This window comes from Giraffa tippelskirchi, chromosome 7 (genome assembly GCF_054371585.1).
Source record: "Giraffa tippelskirchi isolate mGirTip1 chromosome 7, T2T-mGirTip1v1.2.pri, whole genome shotgun sequence".
Lineage (NCBI taxonomy): Eukaryota > Metazoa > Chordata > Mammalia > Artiodactyla > Giraffidae > Giraffa > Giraffa tippelskirchi.
The window spans coordinates 115,355,155-115,379,406 of record NC_137281.1 but is presented as its reverse complement, the minus strand read 5'-3'; the positions used below and the strand labels follow the sequence as shown (position 1 = coordinate 115,379,406).

Here is a 24,252-nt window from a genome sequence, read left to right as displayed (position 1 = left end):
AGCAGAGAGAAAAATATGGTTCATAATGATGAAAAATACAATCCATAGAAACCAACGAAGAGTTAATGCTCAAAATTCTCCAAGCCAGGCTTCAACATTACATGAACCATGAATTTACAGATGTTCAAGCTGGATTTAGAAAAGGCAGAGGAACCAGAGATCAAATTGCCAACATCTGTTGGATCATCGAAAAAGCAAGAGAGTTCCAGAAAAACATCTACTTCTGCTTTATTGACCACGCCAAAGCCTTTGACTGTGTGGATCACAACAAACTGTGGAAAATTCTGGAAGAGACAGGAATACCAGACCACCTGACTTGCCTCTTGAGAAACCTGTATGCAGGTCAGAAAGCAACAGTTAGAACTGGACCTGGAACAACAGATTGTTGTTCCATAGAAAAACATGGAACAACTGGTTCCAAATTGGGAAAGGAGTATGTCAAGGCTGTATACTGTCACCCTGCTTATTTAACTTATATGTAGAGTACATCATGAGAAATGCTGGGCTGGAGGAAGCACAAGCTGGAATCAAGATTGCCAGGAGAAATATCAAGAACCCCAGATATGCAGATGACAACACCCTTATGGCAGAAAGTGAAGAACTAAAGAGCCTTTTGACGAAAGTGAAGGAGGAGAGTGAAAAAGTTGGCTTAAAACTCAACGTTCAGAAAACTAAGATCTGGTCCCATTGCTTCATGGCAAAGAGATGGGAAACAATGGAAACAGTGAGAGACTTTACTTTTGGGGGGGCTCCAAAATCACTGCAGATGGTAACTGCAGCCATGAAATTAAAAGACACTTACTCCTTGGAAGAAAAGTTATGACCAACATAGATAGCATATTAAACAGCAGAGACATTACTTTGCCAACAAAGGTCCATCTAGTCAAGGCTATGGTTTTTCCAGTAGTCATGTATGGATGTGAGAGTTGGACTATAAAGAAAGCTGAGCGCAGAAGAATTGATGCTTTTGAACTGTGGTGTTGGAGAAGACTCTTGAGAGTCCCTTGGACTGCAAGGAGATCCAACCAGTCCATCCTAAAGGAAATCAGTCCTGAATATTCATTGGATGCTGAAGCTGAAACTCCAATACTTTGGCCACCTGATGCAAAGAGCTGACTCATTTGAAAAGACCCTGATGCTGGGAAAGATTGAAGGCAGGAGGAGAAGGGGATGACAGAGGATGAGATGGTTGGATGCCATCACAGACTCAATGGACATGAGTTTGAGTAAACTCTGGGAGTTGGTGATGGACAGGGAGTCCTGGAGTGCTGCAGTCCATGTGGTCACAAAGAGTCAGACATGACTGAGCGACTGAACTGAACTGAAGTGAGAATTAAGAGATGAAAGAGTTAGTAGACAAATACATTAAAACTGTATGCCACATATTCCATTTTCAGTAAAGATATGGAAGATATGAAAAAGATCTACTGGAACTCTTAGAGAAGAAAATTAGAATGGATAAAATGAAAAATATATTGAATTATATTAAAAGCCAATTTGACATGGTAGAAGAAAAAATAATGAGCTTGAGCATTTAGCAATAGAAACTACCCAAAACTAAATATTAAAAGATTAACTGTGAAAGTGAACAGAGCATAAGTCACCCAAAGAATAACTCGAAGTGCCTAATATATGTGTAACTGGAGACCTAAAAAGAGAGGAACAGAGGGAGACAGGAACATATCAGAAGAAATAAAAGTCTAAAAGTTTTCAAACCAGATGAAAATTATAAACCCACACATTCAAGAAGCCTAACTAATTCCAGAATAAGAAACATGAGAAAAACTACACCAAGGCACATCATAATCAAGTTGCTCAAAAACAGTGAAAAAGAGAAAATATAAAAAGTAGCCAAGTGGAAAAAATAAACACATTATGTAGAAAGAAATATAGGCAAGGATAACAGCAGGGTTTTTTTTTTTTTTTCCCCAGACACAATGCAATAGAAAAGACAGTGATGCAACACTGTTAAAGCAGTAAAAGGAAACACTGTCAACCTAGAATTCTATACCTAACAAAAACATTTCTCAAAAACAAAGCTATGGACTTCCTTATTGGTCCAGTGATTAAGAAATCACCTGCCCATGCAGGACACAGGGGTTCAATCTTGGTCCAGGAAGATCCCACATTGTTGTTATTGTTCAGTCACTAAGTTGTGTCCAACTCTTTGCTACCTCATGGAGCACAGCATGCCAGGACTCTCAAGAGTCTTCTCCAGCACCACAATTCAAAAGCATCACTTCTTCAGCTCTCAGCCTTCCCTGATAGCTCAGTTGGTGAAGAATCTGCCTGCAATACAGGAGACTCTGGTTCAATTCCTGAATGGGGAATATCCACTGGAGAAGGGATAGGCTACCCACTCCAGTATCCTTGGGCTTCTCTTGTGACTCAGCTGGTAAGGAATCTGCCTGCAATGTGGGAGACCTGGGTTTGATTCCTGGGTTGGGAAGATCCCTTGGAGAAGGGAAAGGCTACCCACTCCAGTATTCTGGCCTGAAGAATTCCATGGATTGTATAGTCCATGGGGTCACAAAGAGTCAAATACAACTGAGTGATTTTCACTTTCACTTTTCAGCCTTCTTTATGATCCAACTGTCACATCTGTACATGACTACTTAAAACCATACCTTTGACTATATGGACCTTTGTCAGCAAAGTGATGTCATTAGTTTTCAATATGCTCTCTAGGTTTGTCATAGCTTTCCTTCTAAGGAGCAAGCATCTTTTAATTTCATGGCTGCAGTGATTTTGGAGCCCAAGGAAATAAAATCTGTCATTGCTTCCCCGATTTCCCATTCTATTTAACATGAAGTGATGGGACTGGATCCCATGATCTTATTTTTTTGAATGTTGAGCTTCAAGTCAGTTTTTTCACTCTCCTCAAACCAAGAGGTGCTTTAGTTCCACTTCACTTTCTGCCATTAGAGTGGTATCATCTGTATATCTGAGACTGTTGGTATTTCTCCCTGCAATCTTGATTCCAGCTTGCGATTCATCTGGTCTGGCATTTTGCGTGATATATTCTGCATACAAGTTAAATAATCAGGGTGATAATACACAGCCTTATCCTACTCTTTTCCCAATTTGGAACTAGTCAGTTGTTCCATGGCTGATTCTGACTGTTGCTTTTTGACCTGCATACAGGTTTCTCAGGAGCCAGATAAGGTGGTCTTGTAGGTCCATCTCTTTAAGAATTTTCCACAGTTTGTTATGATCCACACAGTCAAAGGCTTTAGCACAGTCAGTGAAGCAGAAGTAGATGTTTTTCTGGAACTCCTTTGCTTTCTCCATGATCCACCGAATGTTGGCAATTTGACCTCTGGTTCCTCTGCCTCTTCAAAGCCTAGATTTATTGTGGTACACATATAAAAGGAATACTATTCAGCCATAAAAAGGAATGCATTTGAGTCAGTTCTAATCAGGTGGATGAACCTAGGGCATATTATACACAGTGAAGTAAGAAAGAGAAATATAAATATCGTGTACTGATGCATATATGTGAAATCTAAAAAGATGGTACTGATGAATTTATTTTCAGGGCAGCAGGAGAAACAGACATATAGAACAGACCTATGGACATGGGGAGAGGGGAGGTGGGTGAGGGTGAGATGTATGGAGAGTAACATGGAAATTTACAATACCATATGTAAAATAGATAGCAATGGGAATTTGTTGTATGACTCAGGGAACTAAAACAGGGGCTCTGTGACAATTTGGAAGGGTGGGATAGGGAGAGAGACGGGAGAAAGGTTTGGGAGGCAAGGGACATGAGTGTACCTATGGCTGATTCTTGTTGTATGACAGAAAACCACAAAATACTGTAAAGCAATTATCCTTCAATAAAAAAAAAAACAGATTTACATCTGCGAGTTCTTGGTTCACGTATTGCTAAAGCCTAGCTTGAAGGATTTTGAACATAACCTTGTTTTATGTGAAATGAGTGCAACTGTATGGTAGCTTGAACATTCTTTGGCATTGCTCTTCTTTGGGATTGGAATGAAAACTGACTTTTTCCAGTCCTTAGTTGCCATGGAGTCCATGTACCACAACAGCTGAGCACATGGTCTAGAGTTGGCGAGCCTCAACTATTGAAACTCTCACACTTCAGAGCCCATGCTCCAAAGCAACAGAAGCCACTGCAATAAGAACCCTCACATTGCAACGAAGAGTAGCCCCCACTCATTGCAACCAGAGGAAGCCCATGCACAGCAACAAAGACCCAGCAGATTCAAAAATAAAAAATAAATATTTTTTAATGGAAAAAAAAGTTAAATACAGACTTTTTCAGATGTATAAAACATGGAAAGATTCTTCATGGGTAGACCTGCACTAATGGAGGTTCTTAAAGCAAGAAAAATAATACCAAATGGGAATAGAGATCTACACAAGGAAATGCAGAGCAATGAAAATCATAATTCCTTGGATAAATATCAACAAATTTAAAATTTAAATTCCTCTAGAAGATAATTATTTAAAAAAAAATAATAACAATATATTGTGGGATTTGTAATATATGTAAAAGTATGGCAACAACAGTAATATTCACAAGCTCTTAATATCCCTTAAAAGTAACTGAAAGAAAAAAAAAATTAAAAAAAAAAAGTAACTGAAAGAATTTTAAATGTATACTATAAACCCTAAGTATTTTATAATAATATCCCTTACAAATCCCTTAAATGTATAATATCCCTTAAAAGTAACTGAAAGAATTTTAAATATATACTATAAATCCTAAGTATTAAAAAATGCAAAAAGAGTTTCAGCCTAAAATAATACTAAATGTAAATGGTCTAAAAATACCCAATTGAAAGACAGAAATGTCAGATTGGGTAAAAAAGCAAGATAATTATATGCTGTCTATAAGAAATATACTTCAAAGACAAAACATCAATACATTAAAAGTAAAACAGCAGAAAATATATACCAGCAAGATAGATTACAGAGCAAAGAATGTTACCAGAGATTTTACAAGGTCATTATTTTTAAATGATGAGTCAATTAATCAGGAGAATTTAACAATCTAAAGATATTTATTCACCTAATAATAGAGCCATAAAATACTTGAAGCAAAAATTAATAGAATTACAAGGAGAAATAGAAACTCCACATGACTTCAATAACACTTTTTCAATAATTAATAGTACAAGCAGACAGAAAATCAGTAACAAAATAGTAGAAAATCAGTAACACTATCAACAACCTAATCGACATATGTAGAAAACTTCATCGAACAACAGAAGAATACACATTCTTTTCAAGTGCATACATAATATTTTACCAAGGTAGACCATATTCTGTCATAAAACATGTTTCAGTAAATAAACACTATTCAAGTCATATATAGTATATATGAGTATATTCATAAGTGAGATAACAGAGAAATTAAATTAGAAATCAATAAATGAAGATCTCTGGAATATCTCCAAATATTTGGATACAAAATAAAACACATACAAGTAACACATGGATTAAAGCAATAATCCCAGGGAAAATATAAATAATTTTATACTGAAATAAAGTAAAAACAAAACAAACATATAAAGCTTTGTAATCTTTACTAAGGCAGCACTTGGGAGAAATTTATAGCACTAAAGTTATCAGAAAAGAAAAAAGATCTCAAATTGATGATTTTAGCTTCTATCTCAAGAAACTAGAAAAATGGGCAAGTTAAACTTTAAAATAAGCAAAAGAAAACAAATAAAAATAAAAGCAGAAATCAAAGAAATAAAAACCTGAGAAATCATAGACAAAATAAGTGAAAGTAAGAGCTAGTGCACTGAAAAGATTAACAAAATTGATAAATCTCTAACCTGATCAAGAAAAAATAGAGAAAACACAAGTTATCAATATCAGGAATTGATAAGTGACATCAGTATAGATTCCACAGATACCAAATGAGCAATAAGAGAATATTATGAATAACTTAAACCAACAAATTTGACAATTCAAATGAAATAGACAAACCCATGAAAGGTACAAGCCACCAAGGCTCACTCAGGAAGAAGTAGATAACCTAAACATATGATTACTTACTAAAGAAATTGTTTTTGATTAAATTCTTCCCATAAATTTTCCCTTCCAAATCCAAATGGCTTATTGATGAGTTCCACAAAGCATTTAAGGAAGAAATAACACTGCTGATGCTAAATCGCTTCAGTCGTGTTCGACTCTGTGCGACCCCATAGACGGCAGCCCACCAGGCTCCCCAGTCCCTGGGATTCTCCAGGCAAGAACACTGGAGTGGGTTGCCATTTCCTTCTCCAATGTATGAAAGTGAAAAGTGAAAGTGAAGTCGCTTAGTCGTTTCCGCTCTTAGTGACCCCATGGTCTGCGGCCTACCAGGCTCCTCCGTCCGTGGGATTTTCCAGGCAAGAGTACTGGAGTGGGGTGCCATTGCCTTCTCCTAGAAATAACAGTAATTCTATACAAACTCTTCCCAAAAAATTAAAGAAGAGGAAAACTTTGCAACTTATTCTGAGTCCCACCAAAGACATTATGAAAAAAGAAAATTACAAATCAATATTCCTTATGAACAGAGATGCAAAATTCTACATAAAATTAAGCAAACTGACTCCAACAATTTGTAAAAAGGATAAAACATTACATTGACCAACTTGGGTTTACCTTAGAAATACAAGGTTGATTTATATTTAAAAATCAAATTCCATAATTCACTATATTAACATAATCTTAAAAGAAAACCATCTGATCATCTCAACAAAGAAAATGCCTTTGAAAAAATCCAACATCAAGTCCTAATAAAAACCCTCAGCAGGGGCTTCCCACGTGGTCCAGTGGCTAAGGCTCCTCGCTCCCAATGCAGGGGGCCTGAGTTCAATGCCTGGTCAGGGAAGTAGATCCCACATGCCTCAACTAAGACCTGATGCAGTCAAATAAATAATAAATTAAAAAAAAAAAACAAAACCCTCAGCAAACTAGGAATAAAAGAGAATTTCATCAACCTATAAAGGGCATTTACAAAAAAATCTATAGTTAGCATCACACTTAAAAGTAAAAACAGAATGCTTTCCCTTAAGATTGGGAAGAAGACAAGGATGACTGCTCTCACCATCTCTACTAAACATTTTATTGGGGGGGGTTAGCCAATGCAGGAAGGCAAGAAAAAGACACTAATGCCACCCAAATTGGAAAGGAATAATTAAAACCCATTATTTGTATGACATGATTATCTATGTAGAAAACCTCAAGGAAAAAAAGATACTAAAACTAATAAGTAACTTTGTGATTAGCAAACTTTCAGGATACAAGATTAATATATAAAAATCTATCATATTTCTATATACTAGCAATGAACAATTAGAAAAATGATAAAATAACATTATAATAGCATAAAAATATGAAATATCTAGGGATAACTCTGACAAAAGACAGGAGAGATTCATACACTAGAAACTTCAAAACACTGCCAAGTCTAATTAAAGAAAATATGAGGGCTTCCCCGGTGGCCCAATGGTTATGAATCCAACTGCCAATGCAAGGGCCACAGGTTCAATCCTGATCTAGGAAGATTCCACATGCTGAGGGGCAACTAAGCCTGTGTGCCACAACTATTGAGCCTGTGCTCTAGAGCCCATGAGCCCCAACTACTGAGCCTGCGTGCTGCCACTACTGGAGCCCACAACAAGAGAAGCCACTACAATGAGAAGCCCCTGTAATGAGAAGCCCAAGCTCTGCAACGAAGAGTAGACCCTGTTTGCCGCAACTAGAGAAAGTCCACATTCAGCAACAAAGACCCAGCACAGCCAAAAATAAAACTAGATAAATAAACTGTAAAAAAGAAAAGCAGAACAAATTTGAAGAGCTGATACCACCTGACTTCAACACTTATATACACTACTGTAATCAATATAGTGTGGCACTGGTGTAAAGATGACAAAGAAATCATTGGAATGTAACAGAGTCGAGAAATAGAATCATATATATATATATATATATAAAACAACTGATTTTTTACAAAGGGCAAAGGTAATTCACTGGAGAAAGGACATTGCTTTCAACAAATGAGCAGAGGACATGGGAGTAAAAAAATATTATCTTGAATTACAGTTTCAAAAGGCACATGAACAGAAAATGGATTAGTGGTTTCCAGGGGTGGCTCAGTAGGTGAGGCAAGAGTAAGGGAAATGAAGGTGAAGGTGGTTAAGGGATACAAACTTCCATATACAAAATGAATAAGTTCCTGGATGTAATGTACTGCATGGTAACTTCAGTTAATAAGACTGTACTGTGTATTTGAAAGTTGCTAAAAGAGTAGATTTTCAAAGTTCTCACCACAAAACAAATTGTAACTATGTGAGGTGATGGATATGTTAACTAACTTTATTTTGGTAATCATTTTGCCATATACACATATATAAAATCACTACATTACATCTTAAACTTACAAAATTATATCAATCATATATGTCAGTTATATCTCAATAAAGCTGAGAAAAATAAATAAAAGAGAAGTTGTTCAACATCATTAATGATTAAAGAAGGCTGAGAACGAAAGAACTGATGCTTTCGAATTGTGGTGCTAGAGAAGACTTTTGAGAGTCCCTTGGACAGCAAGGAGATCAAACCAGTCAATCCTAAAGGAAATCAACCCTGAATATTCATTGGAAGGACTGATGCTGAAGTTGCAGCTTCAATACTTCAGCCACCTGATGCAAAGACTCACTGGAAAAGATCCTGATGCTGGGAAAGATTGAGGGCAGGAAGAGAAAGGGGCGACAAAGGATGAGATGGTTGGATGCCATCACTGACTCAATGGATATGAGTTTGAGCAAACTCTGGGAGATAGTAAAGGACAGGGAAGCCTGGTGTGCTGCAGTCCATGGAGGTCGCAAAGAGTCAAACACAACTTAGCAACTGAACAACAACAATGATTAAAGAAACACATTATTTCCCCTATAAACTTGTCACTATCCTATAAAAGGTTGACAACAGTCCCCCAAACCCAGGCCAGTTCTCTAGTGTGCTCTTAGAAGTGGGGTGTCCATCTATAGGTACAGAAATATAACTGAAACATCATAAAACTTATTCTGTTTACATCTGTCTATATCACCTTGAGAAAAACACATCAATGTACTGGGTCTCCAAGCTCATTCTGGGCACCAAGGGAGCTACACAAGATACTCCCTCAGTCCTTGCCAACTCTAATATATCGCCTCAGATTGACTTAAAGGCATATTTTCTCTTAACTCAAGGGAAGATGCCTCACCTTTCTGGAGTGGCCGCACAGTGACAAATGCTATGCCATGGACCTTAACTGTTTCTTCGCCACCACAACACTGCAAGGTTATTATAGATCAGAAAACTGAAGCTCAGAGAACCTAAATTACAATACACTTCAGTATTCTTACTTTCTCCACTGCATTATAAAGAAACAGTGGATTTTCCTCAGCTCATTTCAAATCAAACTGTAAAAGGCTCTGAAGGACATCCAACTAATTAAAATTATAATTAGTAGAAGTTCCACATAAAATGCTGAAAACAATTTTAACATTGCATATTCCTGTGATAGGCCCTGATATTTATGATTTTATGTGTTGCAGTAAGAAGAACTCTGGTCTTAGAGGCAGAAAAATTTGATTTCAAATCCCAGGTCTGCTGCTTATCAGAGTTATATTTTTTATTTTAAAAATATTTATTAATTTATTTGACTGTATCAGGTCCTAGTTGCAGCATGCAGGATCTTCATTGCATCATTCAGAATATTTTGTTGCAGCACACAGACTCTCTAATTGTGGCATGCGGGCTCCAGAGTGCACGAGCTTCAGTAGTTGGGGCACTCAGGCTTAGCTGCTCCGCAGCATGTGGGATCTTAGTTTCCAGACCAGGGGTCAAACCCACATCCCCTGCATTGGAAGGTGGATTCTTAACCAGGGAAGTCCACAGTGGTATAATCTTCAAGAGAACCTAATTCTCTATGCAAAACCCTGACTTCACAGTGTTTCGACTATATGCTATACATAATTCTATGATTATATTAACCATCATTTGACTTATTCTGGACTTAGTTCATGTTACCTGCTTCTCAATCAATATATTGTGAGCTGTTGGAGAACATTCACTTTGTGTCTCTTACAGAACCCCAAAAGTTACCTGTATGAAAGAATTCACCATACATATTAATCAGATTAATATCTTAATTATAGACAAAACCAAGAAAGATTAGCAATAATAAGAGTTAGCAAAAAATAGAGAGGCAATCTGGTCAGAAGAACAATTTGTCAATGATTATTAAAAGGCCTGCTAAGACTCAAATATTCCCCCTCCATCCCTCCAAGCTTCCTCCACCCATATCTTGATCCTCTGACTTTCTTTCAATCCTTTCAATTGAGAGAAAACTACTAAAGAACAGGGACCATGCTTTACTCGTCTTTAAATTCTCAGAAATAGCACTTCGGAGAAGGCAATGGCACCCTACTCCAGTACTCTTGCCTGGAAAATCCCACGGACGGAGGAGCCTGGCAGGCTGCCGTCCATGGGGTCGCGAAGAGTCCGACACGACTGAACAACTTTACTTTCACTTTTCACTTTCGCGCATTGGAGAAGGAAATGGCAACCCACTCCAGTATTCTTGCCTGGAGAATCCCAGGGACGGGGGAGCCTGGTAGGCTGTCATCTATGGGGTCGCACAGAGTTGGACATGACTGAAGCGACTTAGCAGCAGCAGCAGCAGCAGCAATGCTCAATAGATGACTGTTGAAGTGAACTGAATGATAATTTTGAGAAGGAAGAGATCACTGCATGTGGAATATTCAGCTCTAGAGGTAAGGTTACAGTTTTAATTTATTTACAGTTGCTTTTCCTCCATAAGTAGGGAAATTCTATATCAGAGGCTGAAAAAAAACACATCATAAAACATAGTTCAGTCCATCAGAGTGCTGTTTCAATTTTTGCACAGAATGTGTTGAACTTGAGTGTTCATGATTCACATTTTTTAATGCAAATACATCAAACTTTCAATTATTCAAAGGTGAAATACCAAATTTGCATATTAGTTAGGATTTTTGCTGCTTCTACTCCCTCTAGCTACGTAGACCTTTGAGTGCCTTCTCCTTTCCTTGTGCATGAATGGCAGTGAGATTAACTCATTATGAATAAAGGAAACATCTGTGATGTTCAAATGGAAGTAAGGAATGCATAGAAATCCAATACCACCTGTAAGTAGTTCTATTACTGGTCATATATTGTATTGAAACAAAACTGTCACAATATTCAAAATTCAAAGGATAGTTCTTGAAGTTGTTCATCAGGGAACGATTTTTCCTCATATCTATCAAAGAAATAACTAAATGAAGCATTTATAATAATAAAAATGCTATATTGATTCAAATCACTGGCAGTGTCTACAGACACAACAGAAAGGGGATGTTGACATCATTGAAAGATCTGGTGAGTCAGGCTTATCCCAGCTTGCTGATGTCTTTCATTTAGTGGTAGGAAATCTACTATGGGCCCCTATCACTCAGTGATCAATTAATTTAATGTTTTAGTTATATTTAAATCCTTTGCTTTGATCCAGCTGTAATTATCTTGTAAAAGTAAGAAAAAAGCAATCCTGTTTATAACTAATGAGCTTTTTTAATCCTAGTAAATATAACTTACTCTTTATATTCTTACTTATATTTTTATCACTATTAATACTTGATATTCAGTTCAGTTCAGTTCAGTCGCTCAGTCGTGTCCGACTCTTTGCAACCCCATGAATCGCAGCACGCCAGGCCTCTCTGTCCATCAACAACTCCCAGAGTCTACCCAAATCCATGTCCATCGAGTCAGTGATGCCATCCAACCGTCTCATTCTCTGTCGTCCCCTTCTCCTCCTGCCCCCAATCCTACCCAGCATTAGGGTCTTTTCCAATGAGTCAACCCTTCGCATGAGGTGGCCAAAGTATTGGAGTTTCAGCTTCAACATCAGACCTTCCAATGAACACCCAGGATTGATCTCCTTTAGGATGGATTGATTGGATCTCCTTGCAGTCCAAGGGACTCTCAAGAGTCTTCTCCAACACCACAGTTCAAAAGCATCAATTCTTCGGCGCTCAGCTTTCTTCACCGTCCAAATCTCACATCCATACATGACCAATGGAAAAACCATAGCCTTGACTAGACGGACTTTTGTTGGCAAAGTAACGTCTCTGCTTTTAGATGTGAATATAAGCTTCTGTGCATACAAATACATACAACTTCCATTTGAATCTCAAAACTTTCATAACGAAAAAATAAAACTTGTATAGGGGAACCAGTGTGTAAAGTTTTAATGTGTTTATGTCATCTAGTGAGTGTACATACATACAAACACATGCAAAAGTAAACAATACAAAAAGTGAGGAAAAGAATAAAAGTTAAAGTGACTGGGTGGTGGGCTTCAGAGCTACCATGTATAGCTGCATGGATCCTCAACTATATCACCTTAGGGACGGCAGTTCCTCTGACCACAGAGTGGATGGTGCCTTCTGGTGTTGTGCTCTATGGCAGTGTTGGTGGATTTCCTTTTTTGGGGGATTTAAATATTTTGGTTTATAAAAGGAACTAGACTGGAACTACAGCTCCAGATCAGACTTCTTCATCTCCTAGCATGGTTGGAAATAACTTGTTCCCTCACAAGGAGATTGGGGAAGAAGAAAGTAAAGTAGAAAAAATAGAAAAAGTATCTATAAAGAGGTAATAGTGATAAAATAACAATAGCTCAAATTTTCTGAACATTTACTATTTACTATATGCTAGGTATGGTTCATATGACTTTGAACATATTAACTCTTTTAATCCTCATAACCATTGTAGGAGTAGGTACTTTTACTCTCCACATTTCAAAAATAAAGGAATTGAGGCCCAGAGATGTTAAATAAGTGGTTCAACACCACATAGCAGTTAGGGTAAAAGATGGGAGGTGAGAGAGTGAGAGCTGATTGTCCCCTTTGCTTTGCAAAATTGTGACTATCAGTGGAAAGGCAACTGGAGGCTCCTCTCATTTAAATCTTTATTTGCTCTTGTTAAAATAAATATGTTCATTGGGAAAAGCAGTCCTTTAAGAAGACCTCCTGTCTTCAATCATAAAGTCAGATTTAAGAATAAAGAAATAAATAAGATCCAAATGTAATTCTGACCAAAAAAAAAAAAACTGTTCTCCAAAATAAGCCCCCAAATTGAAATAAAAATGCCTGAAGTATATTTATTGAATGATTTGCCTTGGAAACGAACAGAGAACATTCTGTCATTTTTGAGATTGCATCTAAGTACTGCATTTTTGACTCTTTTGTTGACTATGATGGCTACTCCATTTCTTCTAAGGGATTCTTGCACACAGTAGTAGATATAATGGTCATCTGAGTTTAATTCACCCATTCCAGTCCATTTTAGTTCACTGATTCCTAAAATGTTGATGTCCACTCTTGCCATCTCCTGTTTGACCACTTCCAATTTGCCATGATTCATGGACCTAACATTCCAGGTTCCTATGCAATATTGCTCTTTACAGTAATTTCCATTACCTGTCATATCCACAACAGGGTGTTGCTTTTGCTTTGACGCCGTCTCTTCATTCTTTCTGGAGTTATTTCTCCACTATTCTCCAGTAGCATATTGGGCAGCTACCGGCCTGGGGAGTTCATCTTTCAGTGTCATACCTTTTTGCCTTTTCATACTGTTCATGGGGTTCTCAAGGCAAGAATACTGAAGTGGTTTGCCATTCCCTTCTCCAGTGGACCACGTTTTGTCAGAACTCTCTGCCATAACCTGTCTCATCTTACATGCTAGCAAAGTAATGCTCAAAATTCTCCAAGCCAGGCTACAACAGTACATGAACCATGAACTTCCAGATGTTCAAGCTGGATTTAGAGAAGGCAGAGGAACCAGAGATCAAATTGCCAACATCCACTGGATCACTAAAAAAGCAAGAGAGTTCCAGAAAAACATCTGCTTCTGCTTTATTGACCACGCCAAAGCCTTTGACTGTGTGGATCACAACAAACTGGAAAATTCTTAAAAGAGATTTGAATACCAGACCACCTGACCTGTCTCTTGAGAAATATGTATGAAGGTCAGGAAGCAACAGTTAGAATTGGACATGGAACAACAGACTGATTCCAAACTGGGAAAGGAGTATGTCAAGGCTGTATATTATCACCTTGCTTATTTAACTTATAGGCAGAATACATCATGCAAAATGCTGGGCTGGATGAAGCACAAGCTGGAATCAAGATTGCTGGGAGAAATATCAGTAACCTCAGATACGTAGAGGACACCACCCTTATGGCAGAAAGTGAAGAAGAACTAAAGAGCCTCTTGATGAAAGTGAAAGAGGAGAGTGAAAAAGCTGGCTTAAAACTCAACATTCAGAAAACTAAGATCATAGCATCTGGTCCCATCACTTCATGGCAAAGAGATGGGAAACAATGGAAACAGTGAGAGACTTTATTTTGGGGGGTTCCAAAATCCCTGCAGATGGTGACTGCAGCCATGAAATCAAAAGAAAAGCTATAACCAACCTAGACAGCATATTAAAAAGCAGAGATATTACTTTGCCAACAAAAGTCTGTCTAGTCAAAGCTATGGTTTTTCCAGTAGGCATGTATCGATGTGAGAATTGGACTATAAAGAAAGCAGAGCACCAAAGAATCGACCCTTTTGAACTGTGGTGTTGGAGAAGACTCTTGAGAGTCCCTTGGACTGCAAGGAGATCTAACCAGTCTATTCTAAAGGAAATCAGTCCTGAGTATTCATTGGAAGGACTGATGCTGAAGCTGAAACTCCAATACTTTGGCCACCTGACGCAAGGAACCAACTCATTGGAAGAGACTCTGATGCTGGGAAATATTGAAGGCAGGAAGAAAAGGGGATGACAGAGGATGAGATGGTTGTATGGCATCACCAACATGATGGACATGAGTTTGAGTAGGCTCCGGGAATTGGTGATGGACAGGAAAGCCTGGTGTGCTGCAGTCCATGGGGTCGCAAAGAGTCAGACACGACTGAGCAACTGAACTGAATTGAACTGAAGTTACATTTATGGTTAGCACAAATACTAAAGGAATAAACAATATTTTAAATTGATCAGTTAGCATTTTATGAAAACTTCTGGCTTTTACAATGAATAACTAAAAATGTTAGGAGGAGATGGGGAAACATCACAGAAGCACTGACTTTAAAAAAAAAAAAACGGAGTCGTCACATACAGAGAAGCAGTCACAACAGCCTTCACAACTAAAGGAAATGAGGGGTGGGGGTGGGGCAGAGTTACTAATACACAGCAAGAGGTCTAAAATATTTCCAAAGTGAGTCATTAGTATATCTAACTGATCTCTTGTTTCATAACTTCTGAATATTTGAATTTCTGCACATCCAATTTATTAACAGAATCATATTAATCTTGACACAACTTCAACCTGGTGTGAAATTTTAATCTGAAAACCTAAATTCATGAAATTATGACTTCAAACATAATAAGAAATTGCAACAATTATCTCTGTGTATTTGCTCCCATGTCCCATCCCAGTACTACTGTGTTAAGTCATTTGTGCAACTGAAATATTTACCACAACAAAGAAAAATTTTATAGGTGAAGCTAAAATAGCATTTGCAATATGACCACTACTAAGACTCTAGCCTGCAGATTGCTGGCAAATAGTCTATTCTCCAGCTTGTCAAAACCACCCATTTTCCAAGCATGTTCAGAGCTTGCTGAGGTCTTCAATTATACCAGAATGTCAGGAATTGGAGAAATGAAAATATTTTGAAAATGATCTGCAATGTACATTGTTTTGTTGAAAATCTAATCAAATGGGGCCAACCTGTCAATGTCAAGAAATGCTACTTGCCTACAAGGGGTAGGATGCAGACCTGGCCACCCACTCACCAACTGCAGGAAATGAATTTAAAATTTGTTGGTCATTTGCCCCAAAATAAAGAACAATTCCCAAATATTTTATCCCAATTTGTTAGTCCTGATCTTTTCCAGTGAATTTCATCAATACAAGGCCAGTCCCATTGTTTATTCTCTTGAGAACAATAAGCTTAACCTAATAGGTGTATTTGTTTGTCATCTGGTGAATTCTTTTCAACTATGCCTTGTTTATAGCACTGCTTGCATTTTGCATTCATGTAAGCTTTTGCTGCAGCTGCTTCAGAAGAAAAGGAAAGAAGTCTATTATGGAGCAGTGAGAAGAGAATACATTTTAAAAAACTTTCCTTTCTTTCTCCTAAAATTAGCACCTGGCATATGGAATATTCAGCAGGTGGCTCAGCAGGGACAGGCTTACTGTTTTTTCATACTTGCCACTGAGATGTTTGACATTTGACTTGCTAAGGAACAAGATTTTTGAGGCCATCTCTCTATTTGAGTATGTGTACATGTGCATGTGTGTGTGCACGTGCGTGTGTGTGTGTGAGTATATGGTGTGCTGTGGGCATGCTGAGGAACATCTCATAGAGGTCACTTGGAAGAGAGAGTACAAGAGACAGTCACCGTTAACAAAATAATACAATTAAGAAAAATTAAATACTAGAGAAGAGAGGGTGTTTACTCAAATTCCATAGTATTAGAGTTGAATAATTAATTCAAACTCCACTAATGTTAGCAAATAGGAAATTACTTTGTGACTTAAAGAACTCCAGGAAGTATATTTTATAATATAATAGGAATACTCTGAATATTATTGGAGACCCAATTTAAAGTTCATTGTGATAACTTCCCTGAATTATATGAAAAGCAGTCACTGAATTAGCATTCCACAAACATTTATAAACATAGCAGTGTGCATCATGCACTAATTTAGGCAAAGGAGCTTGGAAGAAAAACATGGACTTACAAATTTGAAAGAAATTTAGGAAGCATATAAACTAACCTTGGATATGGGCAGTGAGAGAGAAAGGAGTTTCACATAATCCTTAGGTTTCTGGCTTCATGACTAGGCGAATGAGTGAATCATTAATGATGTCCGACAAAGACCACCAACTGCTTTTCTAATGTCCACTTTACCAATTTTGTCTAATAGGACATAACGACCTCCAACATAAGCAGATATCTTTGCAGGGAGCATTTGTGAAAATTCTCTAAAGTACACTGACTCAGCAGGGTGGCAGCACTTTTTCTTTACCTTTCTTCTTTCTGCCTGGAATGTGATGGTTGGAGCACTGGCAGCCAGTTTGTGACCATGAGGTAACTTGAAGATAGGCACTTCATAATAAAGATTGTAGAAGACAAAGATGGATTCCTGGTAGTTAGTGAGTCACCATGTTAGTCCTAGGTTGCCCAATTCTGAAGTTTTATTTTGATAGAAAAATAAATCTTTATCTATTTAGTTCAGTTCAGTTCAGTCACTCAGTCATGTCCGACTCTTCGCGACCCCATGAATTGCAGCACGCCAGGCCTCCCTGCCCATCACCAACTCCCTGAGTCCACCCAAACCCATGTCCACCAAGTCGGTGATGCCACCCAGCCATCTCATCCTCTGTCGTCCCCTTCTCCTCCTGCCCTCAATCTTTCCCAGCATCAGGGTCTTTGCCAATGAGTCAGCTCTTCGCATCAGGTGGCCAAAGTACTGGAGTTTCAGCTTCAACATCAGTCCTTCCAATGAACACCCAGGATTTTTTTTTTTTTTTAATAAATTTATTTATTTTAGTTGGGGGCTAATTACTTTACAATATTGTAATAGTTTTTGCCATACCCAGGATTGATCTCCTTTAGGATGGACTGGTTGGATCTCCTTGACGTCCAAGGGACTCTCAAGAGTCTTCTCCAACACCACAGTTCAAAAGCATCAATTCTTCGGCACTCAGCTTTCTTTATAGTCCAACTCTCACATCCATACATGACCACTGGAAAAACCATAGCCTTGACTAGATGGACCTTTGTTGGCAAAGTAATGTCTCTGCTTTTTAATATGCTATCTAGGTTGGTCATAACTTTCCTTCCAAGGAGTTATTTCAGGTCTGCGTTGCCAGTCATCAAAACTAATCCTGATTGATACTCCAGTATAAAGAATCAAGATACCTGGGGTTTTCTGGTAGGTGTCAAGGTTAAGAGGAAGATCAGCTTTGGATGTGTGCGGTGGAACACCCAGAAACACTTGGAAACCCAAGCTAGAGATATAGATTTGGAATTGATCCTAGTGGGAGGTTAATGTCTACAGCTTATCATTCCCAGTCAGTGGTTCTCAATTTTCTTCAGATCATGACTATGGTTAAGAACTTTCTATTTTTCATTTCTGAGCATTTAATTTGCACTTTACCTTGAATCATTGAAGGCAATTATTTGGCATGGCAATGTAGAACCATAAAAATGAGCATGGAAGCTGAAATTATGCAAAATGATTTAAATAATCAGTGGAAAAATTATGATTCCTTCATGATCTTTAAAATTTTTGTCAAATTTTAAAACTCAGTTATACACGTGCAGAGAACAGAAAAAATAGTAAAGCTATTATTTACTTAGTATATTGGAATTTAAGACATGAGTAACATGGAGATTTAAAGTATTTTATTTGTTAAAAATGTACCAAGTATTTTGAACACTGCTTGCCTTCTTCTTGTTGATAACCTACTGTATAGGGAGCAAAGATTTTTTGATGCCCTATGAATTGCTATACTCCTTCCTAAGTTTGGATCAACTTTAAACATTTTATCTTTGCACATTCAAATTGCAAAAGTTCCCTTAACGTGAGAATTTTGGCTGTATTACTTCTGGGACATCGTCATCCTTTTTGTCACAACTACTTTTCTTCTTTATGTTGATAAATGTGCCTTTACTAAGTCTCTCTGGAAGCAAATTTAGACTCCCTCAAATGGTGGCAGTGTCAACATTCCCACTGTCAGTTATTTATTCCATAATTCCTCTTATGTTCGTGACAAAATTCACTTCAGCAACGTCACTTTGGCTTATTTGCTGTACTTTCATCTCTATTGCCCAGTTATCGTTTTTGATTTTTGTAAAATGTCACATGGATTGATCATTGGGAGACAAGATGACAACACAACTACACACTTCAGTTCACTATCTGTGAACTGAACAACAGATGCAGAGTGACCAATCGCTGACAAGACTGAAGGAAGTGCCATAACTGGTCACTGATCATGGTGCGTATTTGTTATTTACGTAGTGCTTTGTGGACTGAAGAGCTAGCAGCGAAATTTGTACTTTATATAATTACCGGACTGAACTGAACCACGGTAACTGAAATGTGAACTGTGACGTTGGAGGACTGGGTTATTTAATTAAACCATGGTAACAGGAAATCGTGCATGTCAGAACTATGCAAAGTGAGGTCTGTCTTTCTACCATCCAGTTCAGCACTGGTGAGTAATATCTGACTGTGTCCGTGCAACATTCATTCTCTCCTTTTCACACCTCCTCCTTCTACTCACATTTTAGCCACTTCATTTATTAGTATTACTTCCAAAGAGTCATAAGGGGAATTTTCAATGTATCCTAAATCAGCTTTGCAACTGATAGTTTTGGTTTAATATAATGGCTAAAATGGGGGAAGGGCTTAAATTACCCTTAATCATGTATTTTCCTGCCTGGTCTTGTATCCTAGAGCCATGGACTGCTGAATTAGCATAGCTGTAATAATGTTTTGTCATTAAAAATTTTGACATACAAGACATAAAAGTGGAGAAATTAAGTAAGCCATAGGATATACTAACATAGAGCTCAGGAGAGAAAATAACGTTGAATAAAATTACAGTTATCAGCGTATAGATGGTGGTGGCTCTGGATGAGATTACATAAAATATAGATCAAAAATGGAGAAGAGGGGAAGGAAAGAGGAGAGCACAGATGGGGAGGGCAGAGTGCTTTGGGATGAACTAAGAGTAAGCTTAGGGGACTTCCCTGATGGCTCAGTGGTAAAGAATCTGTCTGCCAATGCAGGAGACACGGGTTTGATCCCTGATCCGAGAAGATCCCATATGGTGAGGAGCAACTAAGCCCATGTGCCACAACTATTGAGCCTGTGCTCTAGAACCTGGGAGCTGCAATTACGGGGCCCACATGCCACAGCTACTGAATCCCACTCACCCTGGAGTCTGTACTCTGCATCAAGAGAACCCACGGCAATGAGAAGACTGAGCACCACAACTAGAGAGTAGCCCCTGGCTCACCACACTAGAGAAAAAGCCCATGCAGCAATGAAGACCCAGCACAGCCATAAATAAATAAAATTATTTCTTTTTTTAAAAAAGACTAAGCTTAGGAGACAGAACTAACCATTGGCTGTGGTATTAGTTTTTCATTGGTTGACATGGTTGGTAAGAAACTTTTCAAGGGCACCGGTATAAACAAAACCAGTTTAACACTAGCACTAGCTCTTAGTCTTTGAGGGTTGCATTTTTCAAATCTTATTTATTAAACAAATATCTTCTGTTCCTTCAAAGAAACCATCTCCTTATTACAACAAACCACTTGGTACTGTGTTTTTTAACCTCAGCTGTTGGCTTGTCAGCAAATTGAAAGCACAGATGGAAACTGATGACATTTTAAACATTCTTATTTCCAGGCATTTACATCATCTATTATTACCATTCGATCTCCAAGTCTTGCCCTGACAAGTTCACATTGATTAAGTGAAAATCAGCCTGGGAACTGTGAGGATGAGAAGACCAGGGTCCTCACAGCAGTGAGCTCCTTGGCTGGACTAGAGCTCTCCCATCACTCTTGGCTCCACCTTGCTTCTACCAACACTGGTCATATATTAACTGAGCTCCTTTCCTTGCTTCTATTTTTCTTCCCCAAAGCCATCACTATGTGACATTATGTTATACTATTTATTCCCTTATCTTTTTATTATATTCCTACCTCATTCCCATGTAGAATAAAGCTCTATAAAGTCATAGACTTCACCTGCTTTAATTACCCCTACTATATCTGCTACCTAGACCAGTAGCACATACTAGGTACGCAATTTTGCTAAACAAATGAACTTGTCAGAAGTAGCCTGGTTGAAACTGGAAAAATCACAAGTAGTGCAAAAATTAGTTCATTTCCTCCTCAAAATTAAGAGGAGTATATTATGTAGTGAATATAATTATTGTAATAAATACACAGAATATGTTTGTGTGTCAGCACAAGTTCCGGCTAAGTTTTTTAAGAGATAGTATTCATTTCAGGGAGTTATCAATTCTCAGGTTACTCATTCTCTCTGAAACTGGACAGTTTGGAAGGGATATGTCTCTTCTATTTATATCTTCACTCTCAGGATGAGATCAGAAAAAGAGAACAAACACAGTAAAGAAACAACTGAAGGCCAGCTCTAGGAGCACCAAATTAGTAATGAGCTTCACAGACATCACAAATCTATCATATTCCCATTCTCATTCATTCATTCTCTGTCTGTCTCTCTCTGTCTGTGTCTCTAAGTTTGACTTCCCCTGGCCAACTAAACACTTACCCTATCCTTAATTTGCCTTCATTGCAGTATATCTTTCTCACTCCAGTATATGCTCTTAACCTATATGCCAGTTTTTAAAGTCCATTGAGCACATCAACCTATTGTTTGTTATAGATGCTGCATTTCCCTCCTGTATTCTATTTGTCTTTAGTTTTGTTTAGTTGACTCCAGTATAGGGGTTGGAACTAAATAAAAATGTTAGCTCCTATTTCTCTCTCCCTTATGACACACTGTGATTAAGCATCTATTTTAGATCAAGCACGATGCTGGGCACTGGAGATACAAATATTAACAAGACACAATTTTTCTCTCAAAGCTCTGACTCTCTTGCCTAGCTGAAGGCAGTGCTGGTACTGATGCAGATAGAGTAGCTTTCTTTTTTCCTGAAACCTTTCTTCCTTGCCTCCTGTTCTCAGAGGAAAGTAGAGGCTTGTTCATGTCTGTCACTTCTCAAAGATGAACATCATTACGTCTTTTATTTTATTTATTATTTACCATACATTATATAGTTTATATTAACTATATATTTGTGTACAGACATCTTCAAGGGTTAACTATGTAACTTATTTATATAAAGACTCAAAGTCTGACTGTGGTTGGTTGCATCATATGGCCTGCTTTTAATTTTGGAAATATTCCAAGCTTTTTCTTGTTCAAAGCCTTGTTAATGCTCTTAGTATGTATGAGACTCTGCCTGGAATGCTCTTCTCTTGGCTCTTAGGCACAATTAGCTCTTCCAACATGATGCCACTATAACTACCCAACATATTAGCCAGTTCAGTTCAGCCGCTCAGTCATGTCCAACTCTATGACCCCATGAACTGCAGCACGCCAGGCCTCCCTGTCCATCACCAACTCCCGGAGCCTACCCAAACTCATGTCCATCGAGTCAATGCCACCACTGCTTCTGCTAAGTCACTTCAGTCGTGTACGACTCTGTGTGACCCCATAGACGGCAGCCCACCAGGCTCCCCCATCCCTGGGATTCTCCAGGCAAGAACACTGGAGTGGGTCCACTATTCCCTATCATAAGACTTGTTTGTTTCCTATGTAATATTTAACACAGTTTTTCGTCATTTCAGTTGCTTGTTTTTTTTTTTTCAGGTTTTAAAACTTTTTATTTGCATATTAAAAAAATTGTGCATTCCAATAATTAAAATCATTTGAACAACAACAACAAAAAATGGCACTCTGATTAAACTGCATTTTACAGCCCGCAGAACACCTTGGACCAGCTTTTTACTCTAGATTTCACCATCGTCCCACCCAGCTTCCTCCTTCACCAACATGCAAGTTCTTTTCCTTCCCTGCCAGCCACACAGGCAGATGGGAGAGGCAGGCGCGGCCTACGTTGTCAGTAGTTCTCCATTCTTTGATGTGAAAAGGGGTAGCGCAGTCATTTAAACTCAATCCAACCTCTTTGCATCTTACAAAGTTAAACATCAAAAGAAGTAAAATAAGAAGGCAATGCTTGTGGAATGTACAGTGCATACTGGCGGCGCACGCTTCATTACGACTCGCCTGCTTGCTTCTCCTGTTCAATCGTTTCTTTTGAAGGCAGTGGATTTTTCTCCTGCGTTTCCGTTTTCTTCAATTTCGACTTATCAAACTTTTCAATCTCAGCCATATCGGGTTTGTCAGACATGGTTGCAAAGGCACGGAGCGAGCTGCGAGCGAGTGAGCGAAGTCTGGTCTGCGCTGTGGCCGCCGCCGAGTGCCCAGTTGCTTGTTTTCATGTAAATTGTTTTCCTCACTAGACTGTGAGCCAAATCCTGTCTGTCTTGTCCAGAGCCATATCCCCAGTGCCTAGCAGAGTGACCAGTATATAACAGCTGTTGAGTAAATGTTTGTCAGATAACAGAACAATTTAGGAGGAAGAGAGCAAAAGGAGAGAGAAAAGAGAGAGAGAGAAAGAGACCTCCCAACCTACAATCACCTTGCTCTTCTTCTGAAACCCTAAAGGGTAAACTGTCTAGTAGTCTTCAAAACACTTTGCTCATTTACCTCCTAAAATAATGTATTTAAATGACATATGCCCTCACACATGCTTAAGTTGATATTTAAAATCTGTTGTAAGTTTAAACAAATGCAGAGAATAAACATCCTACATATTGTAAATATTAGCATTTAAAATAAATCTATTACACAATATTCTGGAAATGTATCCAGTGGGACCTAAATAGGGACCTAAATAGAATAGAGACTTCATATCTACCACCATCCATTTTAAAAAGGCACAAAGATTCAGCCATACCACTTCTAGACATCAGAGAGAAAGTAGTGTACAGGTTCTCCACGGTGTATGTACAAGAATATTGATAATAACTTTATCAATAATAATCAAAAGCTGAAGAAAAACTGACTATTCCTCAGCAGTAAAATGGCTAAATAAATTATGGTACATACAAACATATATACACTGGGTTATATAATAACCTGTGGTTATTATATAATAATAACTGGTTATTATATAATAACCCAGTGTATTCTCAAACTTTTTGGTCTCAGGACCCCTTTATGCTCTTAAAACTTAATTGAGGACACAACTGTTTTAGTCTATTTGGGTGTTTCTATCAATATTTGTCATATTAAAAATTAACACTGAGAGATCTTTAAATTTTGTATTAATTTATTTTTAAAATAACAGTAACATGGGTCAATCCTGAAAACATTAGGCTAGTGAGACAATCCAGACACAAAAGGAGAAATATTGATTGATACAGAAGGTATCTAGAGTAGTCAAATTCAGAGAGACAGAAAATAAAATGGCCATTGTCATAGGCAGTGGGGAGAGGCAAATGGAGAGTTTTTATTTAATATCAATGAGTTTCAGTTTGGGAAGATTTTTTTAAAG

The 24,252-nt window shown here is 38.0% G+C and overlaps 2 protein-coding genes across 5 annotated transcripts in view; both read right to left on the bottom strand.

Moving 5' to 3' along the window:
• The window catches only part of ZNF280D (zinc finger protein 280D), a 329,643-nt gene that overhangs the window by 294,466 nt on the left and 10,925 nt on the right, over positions 1-24,252 (bottom strand). The window lies entirely within an intron of this gene.
• LOC145513560 (thymosin beta-4) lies at positions 22,488-23,043 on the bottom strand. The gene has a single exon (XM_081510290.1). It carries the CDS (start codon positions 23,041-23,043, stop codon positions 22,909-22,911), a length of 135 nt encoding a protein of 44 aa, XP_081366416.1. The 3' UTR covers positions 22,488-22,908.